The following is a 10,274-nucleotide window of genomic DNA, read 5'->3' on the forward strand; positions in this document are numbered from 1 at the left end:
GAATAACTTGTTAGCAATCCTCCCAGCAAGCCTGAGTTGAGATGTTATAGTTATTATCTCCATTTGATAGAGGAGAAAGCTGAGGCTTACAGAGATTAGTGACTGGCCTCTGTCTCATGGCTGTGGCAGGAAAAAGGGAGGTTGCATTCCATGTTTGTGTGAGTCCAATCATCATACACTTTTTAAGGAATTAAAGGTCTGGGATTACTGGAAACATGTTGGTGTCATCGGCACAGACAGGGCAATTGGGAAGGAGAGGAGAGCATAATTAGTGTGCAGAAATTTGGAAATGCTGACATTGGACTCCTGGGGAAATTGTCAGTAGCAACAGGCATTGAAGAGGACATCGGGCCTGGAAAGCAGTGAGAGTAGATAGCTTTCTAAGGAAGAAGCTGTCAAAGACACAGCTCAGAAACACCCACAGGAGAAGCAATGCCCATATTTCCAAGGTGTTTTCAACAAGTCTGGGGGTTTATTTAGCTAAAAAATGTCCCAGTAATTTGAACTCTTCAAAGAGAATGTTATAAAAACAAACTCTGCTTCCAGGTGGTGGAATTTGAGAAGGAAAGGATTTAAAGAAAAGAATCTTGAAAAGTTGCAGCCTGTGTTCTTGGCAAAGACCCTCACATTTTTATTGGAGAAGCGAAGATGTTTTTGACTTACAGGATCACTTAAAAGCATCTGAAAGCAGTAAACTTCCTTGTTATTTCCCTCCTATCCCTTAGTGAGCTTAATTGTTTTCACATTTATGAACTATTTTAAATGGAAATGCATTTTATCCTCAGCATTTTCCATCCCAGACATTTCATTCCTGCTAATGTTTCCAAAGCAAAGAGATAATCTTGGTGAACATTTCTAATGTTTCCTATAAAATCACGTTCTTTAATCAGTATTGCTATTTGTCTCCTGCCAAGTGAAACAGTCTTTCATACAAGGGAAGTGGTCTAGGAAAGAAAGGAAGGAAGAAGCTATTTGCTATTTGTTTCAAAATGGACTTTTTTTTTTTTTTTAATGGAAATTGATCAGAGATGTAAGGTCAGAGTGAGTGAGTGCATGGATAATTTCCTTTCGGAAAGACTAGAAAAACTGAGTCGTTGGGAAGAGGGCATAGGGGGCCACAGGTTGGCCCCTCCCTGCAACCAGGACACCCTTGCCTGAAGACCCAGGCTCCTCCTGCCTTTATCCCCAGACGGGAAAGTTGGAGCCTAGCTCATTGTTTAACAGGCATGTCGAAGCCTACAGGGAATCCAAAGTCTCTTTCTTTGTTTGACTGATAGATTATTTTATCAGTCTCCTCCCTCTCCCTCTTAACCCCCTCAAAAAGCCTATTTTTATCTTTCAGAAAAATTTTAGATATATACAATTCTTTTTCCTCAGATTTTCCTATTTTCCCCTAGTGCCTGCCTTCTTCTAAAATGTCCAAATTTGATTTTTTCTAAGGGATGGCAAAACAATTAAATATGACATAAATTAAAATTTCCCCTATTAATTCTATTTGCCACCACTCTAAACCCCAACATTCATTTACCTATACACATAGATACATACACGTATGCACGGTACATGCCAGTTTTTTCCATCTCTCCATTGTCTTAAAATGTCTGGAAATATGACTTTAGTTATGTTGGCCCAGAACTTCTCTGGAACTATTTGAAACTCAGCCAGTTTATTGACATTACCTAACTGAAGGGTCCTCAGATCTCCGGGGACATCCTACAACCCCCTGTATTTTTGTTCCTTGAGTTGGTGTCTTTGGACTTCTTCTAGAGACATGCAACCAAGCGTTTTGGGATTTTAAGGTAATGGACGTAGGATGGACAATGGCCAGCCTATATCCTTTAAAGCATACTTTGAGCCCTCTGTGAGTGTCACTGTCCTTACTTTTTCTCATTTAATACTGGTAACAGCCCCGTGAAGTAAGATCTTTATACCAACAAGGAAACAGGCTGAGGGGGGTTGTTCTAGTTGTGGGTAGAGTCAGAATTTCACAATTAAAGGAGGAACACCCCTTCCTGGGCCTTTGCACCGAGTACCTAGACTCAGAAGGCACCAACAAAGCAAAAACAAGCTTGAATACTGTGTCTCTCAGACCTGCCTAGGTTCAATGGGGATGAAAGAGAAAGCTCCGCAGTCCCACGGGAATAAAGGGTTTCAGATTTGTAGCATTCCAGGCAAGATGCAGTGTACACTTAAGTTGGGGTGGGGTGCGCAACTTTTGTAGTAGCCTGCAGGTTCTAGGAGAAACTGAGTCTTGCCTCATCTAGTTAGGGGAGGCAGGGCAATTGGTGAGGGGTCTCTTGGTGTTGCAACAGCCATAATACAGACAGCACGTGTGTGCTGTTGCCTCAGGCTGTCCCAGAGGGGCCATTGGGTCCTCTTTATATCTGGAGCCAATCTGTGGCTCCCTGCCCCCTCTTCCCTAAATCCTTCTTTGGAGTCCTGGCCTTTCCTGAGAGTTTCCAGGCACCTAGGAGCTGGACTGCTGGGCCCATACATATATATATAATATATATATGCTATATACCATATATATGTATATATATTATATATATCGGTATCTATATTATATATATGTGGGTGTGTATATATATTATATATGTGGGTATATATATATCTTTAAAAACCAATCATGCTCTTTCATGCCAAATATGGTATTTGCACTTGAATTCAAATCCTGCCTTATAATTTAGGTGGAGCATCTTGTCTTACATTTAAGGTCCAAAGGATTGAACTTAATTAGGAGATAAACTACTAAGCAAAGAAAGCAATTCTCATTACAAAGTAGCATTTGTTTGGGGAATTCAGGTCTCCCAAAACTTGTCCTAGAGACCCCTACTAATAGAGAAATTAAGTAATATCCTAGAGTCAGGTTACAAACTCATCATCTGTATAGGATTCTCCATACTTCCTCAGTGTACAACCAATGATCATTCTGTTAAAGGAATTATCTGGAGAGGGGATGGCATCTCTGTTAAGGTAAACAGCCTTGTGATAAAGAGTAGAAAAAATAGATTGTAGAAACATGAAATTGAGGATATGGACCATGGATATGGGTCAAAGGTATCTTTTATGTATCTCTTTGGTGGCCACAGTTGCTTGCAGGCTGCCCTTTTGCATGATATTGCCATCATTCTAGTTATTTTAGGTTCTTAATTTTGTTAGTTTATTTTCACCCACAGGATAAACTTACTCAGCTGATCTGCATGGAAGCCGAAGGCACGTTGTGTTTGAACATTCTATTTAAGGTTGAAGCAGGGGAAAAGAATTAAGGTAGAAATTGATTGTTGAAGGGCCTTTTGCAATTTCCGCTTTCCTAAAACAGAACATCCTTCTTCCTCAGCTACCGCTAACCTTTATTTAGAACAGAATAAATCACTGGACTCAAAATTTATGTTATACACTAAAGTCAGCTGGAGAATGACTTATCTTTTCACAGATTGTCATTATTCAAACTGTAAATTCAGTACCCTAGAATAATTTCACATCTTGTTGATGGCCTTTCACTGACCCAAAGTCCTCTCTGGGTTTTATGATGTAAGCATTGTTTGTGGTTACTCAACTCCCTTCTACCCAACTTTCACAGAAGCTGACTCACCATTTGCTGAAAGCATCCCACCAGCTTTGCTATTGGTCAAATAAGTGAATTAAATTGAAGGTTTTGTTGTTATTATTGTTTCTTTTTTCTCCCTTTTTGTACTTAAAAAAAGATTCAGGGTTTTTTTTTTTTTTTGGTGTTTTAAAAATTCAGATTTTGCATTCTCATGATTCTGGCATTGTCAATTATAATTCTATGCCTTTTTTTAGAACTGTGGTAGAGGAAGATGTTTAGGTGTTTGACACTGCATATCTGCCATTCAGAACATTCCTGCCCTCCCCCTGTGCTGAAATGAAATGGAGCATGCAGAAGTGACTCCAAAGTTGAGGGACAGAAGGAGGGGTCCTGGCAATGAAGGCTGGAGAACCTTTTATTCCCACCTCGCCTCCTGGCCCACCGGCAAACTCCTGCATTAAAATGTCCCCAGCACTCTGAAACCCTCAGGGCATCTCCAGGAGCCTCAGACTTGATCTGATCCATTGAAGAGTCAACCTAGGGAAGAAGTGATTATGAACTGATAGTCTCCTTATCTAGAACTGGACAGAAGTCAGATCTGATTGTAGTCTGTTCCTCATCTGAGGTATGTCAGGATAGTCAACAGTTCTCCAAGTGAGAAAGTAAAAGAGTGGGTGAGGAGTGACAGATGGGGGTGTGTGAGGCCCAGGCTGGCTTTAGCAGCTGCTGGGTTCTCCAGGGAGAAGGGAGAAGGCAAGGAGAGAAATGACAACTGTGCTTATTGATACGAGCCTTGGGAACCAGGCCTCTCTGACTTTCCTTCCATAAATGCTGAGAGCACACAGCTGATAAGAGGCCCTAGCACTCAGAAGGTGAGCGCTTTGGATTTTACAATTCCCTTGCCACCCTTAGCGGAAGGAGGAGTGAAATAAAGTTTAAAATGTGTCTCTTTATCCTTAAAAGACCATGGGGTCTGGGCGCGGTGGCTCACGCCTGTAATCCGAGCACTTTGGGAGGCCGAGGCGGGTGGAATTCAAGACCAGCCTGGTCAACATGGTGAAACTCCGTCTCTACTAAATTACCCGGGTACAGTGGCAGGTGCCTGTAATCCCAGCTACTCGGGAGGCTGAGGCAGGAGAATCACTTGAACCTGGGAGGCAGAGATTGCAGTGAGCTGTGATCACACCAATGCGCTCCAGCCTGGGGGACAAGAGCGAAACTTTGTCTCAAAAAAAAAAAAAAAAAAAGACCACTGGAAGTCCCTTTGATTTTTCTGTTGTCAACTCAGCCCTAGACAAAGTCTGGACTAGAATCTTTGAGGCCTTAGCTTCATACATTGAACTGTTTCCCCCAAACTGTCTAAATAAGTAGGACTCTGAGTCCTCTGAACAGTAAGAACACCTGCAGTTCAGACCTATGGAACTGGGGCCTGCCCATTAACCTACCTGTATAAGGATAGCAAAGACTTCTGGAGTTTTTGTAAGATTCAAAATTTGTTCAGAATTAAGAACTTCTTGATATCCCGTGGCTGTTGCTATAGCACTTTTAGTAACAGCCTGTCGTACTACAAATATACCTCTGGGCATTTTGGATGGGCAGGTCTACTATTAGATGCTTTGGTTTCAGGGGATAAAGAGCAAGCTCTGAAGAACCCTAAGTAAAGCCAGGAAGTGCATGACTTTCTGTTGGCTGCCCCACCTCCTTCTCAATATCCATCTGTTCTCTTAGAATTGATTGCTAATCTTCCTCCTAACTGCCATTTTTTGAGCATTACCAAGTGCTGCGGAGGACGCTATGCATTTCGTTTTCCCCCTGCCAGAGTTCTGTTCTCCTCATTTCATATGAGAGGAGAGAGGGCACTGAGGCTTACATGGTGAAGGAAACTGTGGGTGGTCACGGAGCCAGGGAAAGGCAGAACTCCTGGCCGTATGCAGTGGGAAATGGATCTGTCTCTTGGCTTTGCTTTCCCATTCCTGCTTTGACAGCACTTTGAAGGTAAAAGTAAGCCAATGCCTACCCTCAGCCAAAATATCAGATGATTCTTAAGGTTTTAATGTGACAATTGCTTAACTTGACTATAAGCACTTTGCCTTTGTCTCTGTAAACATTTGTAGTTTAAATAAAACTCAAAGACCAAAAAATCATAGAGATGAAACCATAGGATAGGGCTGCCATGAGGGCAGGGACTACCAAAGAGTCCTCAAATCATTCCAAGTTAGTGGCTTTGTGCTCATAAGCCAAGCATTTCACAGCACAGCTCTTGCACATAACAGACACATAACCAGCTGATTAAAATTCAGTTCACATTCTCTGTAAGTGTAAGAAAAGCACCAGGAAAGCTGTTTTGGTTCACTTCAGTTGCTCTGAGAAAGCATCAGCTTTATCCATCAACTTCACATATGTATCTTTAAGTTTGAAATGCCCACTGTTCCTCTGTCAGCTTTTTGTTCTAAGTTGCAGATAACACTTGGATTTACACATTAAGAAAAATGAAAGAATGTTCTCTAGTTCATGGAAATTTGTTTGGCTTTATTTTACAGTGTTGTGAATTAACCAGATGTGAAGAAGGTGAGTTTAGTATGTTTGTTTACACTGAAGTGCCCTTATGATATTTTGTCTTGTTTGTCCCTGATCACAATTTTAGTGCAAACATCCTTTTGGATGATCAGTTTCAACCCAAACTAACTGATTTTGCCATGGCACACTTCCGGTCCCACATAGAACATCAGAGTTGTACCATAAATATAACCAGCAGCAGCAGTAAACATCTGTGGTACATGCCAGAAGAGTACATCAGACGGGGGAGACTTTCCGTTAAAACAGACGTCTACAGCTTTGGAATTGTGAGTACCAACTGCCAGTTAACAAAGTAGGAGAGTTTATTGCCAAGAATGTTCTAGATTCTAAGAATTTTTCAAAGAGTTTTAACGTTTGACTCATTGATTTTCTGTTAGCTCGTCTTATATATTAATTTTTTGTAATCAATCAATTAATAAAATATAAAGTCATTAATTAGAATGAACTGTATTCATAGTCATGGTTAATAGTTGCAACAAATTGTGTGCATATGTTTAAGATAGCTGACTTTCTATATATTCCTTGTAGGTCATAATGGAAGTTCTGACAGGATGTAGAGTAGTGTTAGATGATCCAAAACATATCCAGCTGGTAAGAATTGTTTTCATCCTGGCACCTATCTCTTGGTCATTTTCTGATCAAGTTCTCTGTGATAAAATTGTCTCCCTCTCTTCCAAGCGGGATCTCCTTACAGAATTGATGGAGAAGAGAGGCCTGGATTCATGTCTCTCATTTCTAGATAAGAAGGTGCCTCCCTGCCCTCGGAATTTCTCCATCAAGCTCTTCTGTTTGGCAGGCCAGTGTGCTGCAACGCAGGCAAAGTTAAGACCATCAATGGATGAAGTGAGTATATATATGGTTTTATTCAAAACTGAGTCCACAGAACCATGGAAAATCTAAACTAGATAAATTGTGTATTTAAGTGAATTATTTGTTAATGAGACAAATCCAGCCTCCAACAGAGAATTCCAGCATAGTAGTTAGTGTTTCAGGTCAAAAAGCCACATCATTTGGTACTCTGGTAGAGGTCATTTCTAGGTGGAACCAAGACACCACAAAAAGTTTAATGTAAAGACATAAATGAGCAGTTTGCAGGGAATATTTTATTCAATTTTTTTTTTTTTTTTTGAGATAGAGTCTCACTCTGTTGCCCAGGCTGGAGTGCAGTGGCACTGTCTCGGCCCACTGCAACCTCCACCTCCCTAGTTCAAGTGATTCTACTGCCTCAGCCTCTCAACTAGCTGGCATTATAGGCACAAGCCACCATGCCTGGCTAATTTTTGTATTTTTAGTAGAGCCAGGGTTTCACATGTTGGCCAGGCTGGTCTCGAACTCCTGACCTCAAGTGATCCACCCTCCTTGGCCTCCTAAAGTGTTTAATCTTCATTAAGAGATCTGGCTCATTATAAATGCAGCATATATTTTCCTTATCCATTTTTAAAAAGTTATTAATCTATCCATAGACTTAATCACCCATTCACTTATTTATTTGCACAAATAAACAAATAATTGTTTATTTGTTTCACCAACATGGCGAAACCACCATCTCTACTAAAAACACAAAAATTAGCTGGGCATGGTGGCACGTGCCTGTAATACCAGCTACTTGGGAGGCTTAGGCAGGAGGATTGCCTGAACCTGGGAGGTGGAGGTTGCAGTGAGCCGAGATTATGCCACTGCACTGCAGCCTGGGCAACAGAGTGAGACTCTGTCTCAAAACAAAACAAAACAAAACAAAACAAAAACCCAACAACAACAACAAAACAAACTGGCATTTAAGAATTACAGGTTTATCTCCTCATTCCCTTCCAATCCTCCACATATCATGGTTGAATTAAAAAATGTAGAGACTTGCCCAAGTTCACAAATCTAGTTGGTGGCAAAACTGAGGCTTAAGTCAGGTCTCTTGGTATTTACTTTAGTGTGGTTTCTTTTATACCTTGTTTTAAGTCACTTAATTTACTCCTCAAAATAAAGGGGTTTAGCTAGTTTTTAAGATCCCTTCTAATTCAAAATTCTATAGTTGAACTAATTTCATGAAAATGAAACAATATTCTTTATAGGTAGAGAGATAAAGGGTAAAAGGAAAGATTATTCAAACTTAGTTTAATGTCTGTTTGCTTCTTTGTTAATTAGGTTCTAAATACTCTTGAAAGTACTCAAGCCAGCTTGTATTTTGCTGAGGATCCTCCCACGTCTCTAAAGTCCTTCAGGTGTCCTTCTCCTCTATTCCTGGAGAATGTACCAAGTATTCCAGTGGAAGATGATGAAAGCCAGAATAACCATTTACTGCCTTCTGATGAAGGCTTGAGGATAGAGAGAATGACTCAGAAAACTCCTTTTGAATGCAGCCAGTCTGAGGTTATGTTTCTGAGCTTGGACAAAAAGCCAGAGAGCAAGAGAAATGAGGAAGCTTGCAACACGCCCAGTTCTTCTCGTGAAGAAAGTTGGTTCCCAAAGTATATAGTTCCATCCCAGGACTTAAGGCCCTATGAGGTAAATATGGATCCTTCTTCAGAAGCTCCAGGCCATTCTTGCAGAAGCAGGCCAGTGGAGAGCAGCTGTTCCTCCAGACTTTCCTGGGACGAATATGAACAACAGAAAAAAGAATAAATTCCTCCAGAAGATAAAGAAAAAAACAAGTATTGCCTAGGCACCTGAGTATAGGTATGACCTTGAGAAGACATTGGCTCCATAAGCAATGCCAAGATAATGATCAATAGTGAGTTTGGGTGATGCAGATAAACAATCTGGACAATTCCATTCCTTTTTTTCCCAAACCCTCAGAGTGCCTTAAAAAATTGTTTTATCAGGATAATTGTCTCATGACCAAATCCACGCTCAATTAGAGCCATTCAAGATTCCTTAAGATCATGGGTTCTGACTTCAGCCAAACAAAACAATCAAAACCTACCAAAAAGGGACTGGACTCTAATGTCTTCTCCATCATCCTCAGTGTGAGTCCCCAGAGCCTCCATCTGCCGAGAACATTCAGTTGGATTCCATCGTTTGGTTTAGCTTGCTTGCAAGGGTTGTGGGAAATGTCTAATTTGTAAATGTTAATAGATACCTTTGGAAAGAATCACCTTGTTATTCTGATTGACCCCTCTTGTTTTGCGGTTAATCCCTGACTAGCCTGCTTGTCTGAAAATGAGCCAGGTTCACCCTTGGCTACAGCATGCTCTGTGTTGAAAGGGGATTTCATCCCAAGATCTATCCTAAACTCTTAGGACAGTTTATCATGTATTGACTATTATTACAGCTTTTTAAAAACATACTTAGTGACTTATTATATCCTAAGGAGACTATATGAAATGTCCATCAAGTAATTTTTATTCCTGAGAAAATGGCTGATCAAGGGCCTAGGTCAGCTTTTGGTTTAATCTACACCTTCCAACTCTGGGCCTTCACTCCTGCTATTTCTTGGGATCTCCCTCTTTTGAAATCCTACCAATCATCAGAGCTCTACAAAACTGCCATCCTCCTGAAAGCTTCCCTAATCTCTACGAGAAGTACTCCCTTTATCAGTATTGCCATAGCAATTTCTTTGTATTTCTATTTTATACTTATCACTTTCTGAATTATATCAAAGCTGCTTGTCTCATCTCTTTTACTAGGTTGTAAACTCCCTATATTGGTTTTCTATTGTTTTTGTAACACATTATCACAAATTTAGTGACTTAAAATCACATAAATTAATTATCTTACAGTTCTGGAGGTCAGAATTCCTTAGCCCTCCTTCCGGAGGCTGTCGGGGAGAGCTTACTGCCTTGCCGTTTCCAGCTTCTAGAGGCCACCTGCCTTCTTTGGCTCATGGCTTCCTCCTCCATCTTCAAAGCCAGCAATGTGACATTTCAGAGCTCCCTCTCTCTGTCTCACCGCATCTTCACTAACCTCTTCCTCTCATTCTGGCCCTTCTGCCCGTCTTTTATAAAGACCTTTGTGATTTCACTGGGCCCACCCATAAGCAAGGAAAACCTCTGTGTCTCAGATCCTTAATTTAATTACACCTGCAAAGTCCGTTTTCTCCTGTAAAGTAACATATTCACAGGTTTCTGGAATTGGGACATGCACAGCTTTGGGGGAACTTTACTCTGTCTGTCATACTCCCTGAGTATGTAAGGGCCATCTCTTCAGAACCTAACGT

At 40.8% G+C, this 10,274-nt stretch overlaps 1 protein-coding gene across 1 annotated transcript in view; it reads left to right on the forward strand.

Moving 5' to 3' along the window:
- IRAK3 (interleukin-1 receptor-associated kinase 3) overlaps positions 1-9,230 on the forward strand; it is a 50,356-nt gene extending 41,126 nt beyond the window's left edge. Inside the window, exons 9-12 of the mRNA XM_011929378.1 lie at positions 6,195-6,393; positions 6,656-6,718; positions 6,806-6,970; positions 8,264-9,230. Of these exons, the coding sequence (XP_011784768.1) occupies positions 6,195-6,393; positions 6,656-6,718; positions 6,806-6,970; positions 8,264-8,740 (904 nt within the window). The 3' untranslated portion in view covers positions 8,741-9,230. The remainder of the gene's footprint in view (positions 1-6,194; positions 6,394-6,655; positions 6,719-6,805; positions 6,971-8,263) is intronic.
- Positions 9,231-10,274: the final 1,044 nt, after the last annotated feature.

Source organism: Colobus angolensis, unplaced genomic scaffold (assembly GCF_000951035.1).
Source record: "Colobus angolensis palliatus isolate OR3802 unplaced genomic scaffold, Cang.pa_1.0 Scaffold80, whole genome shotgun sequence".
Lineage (NCBI taxonomy): Eukaryota > Metazoa > Chordata > Mammalia > Primates > Cercopithecidae > Colobus > Colobus angolensis.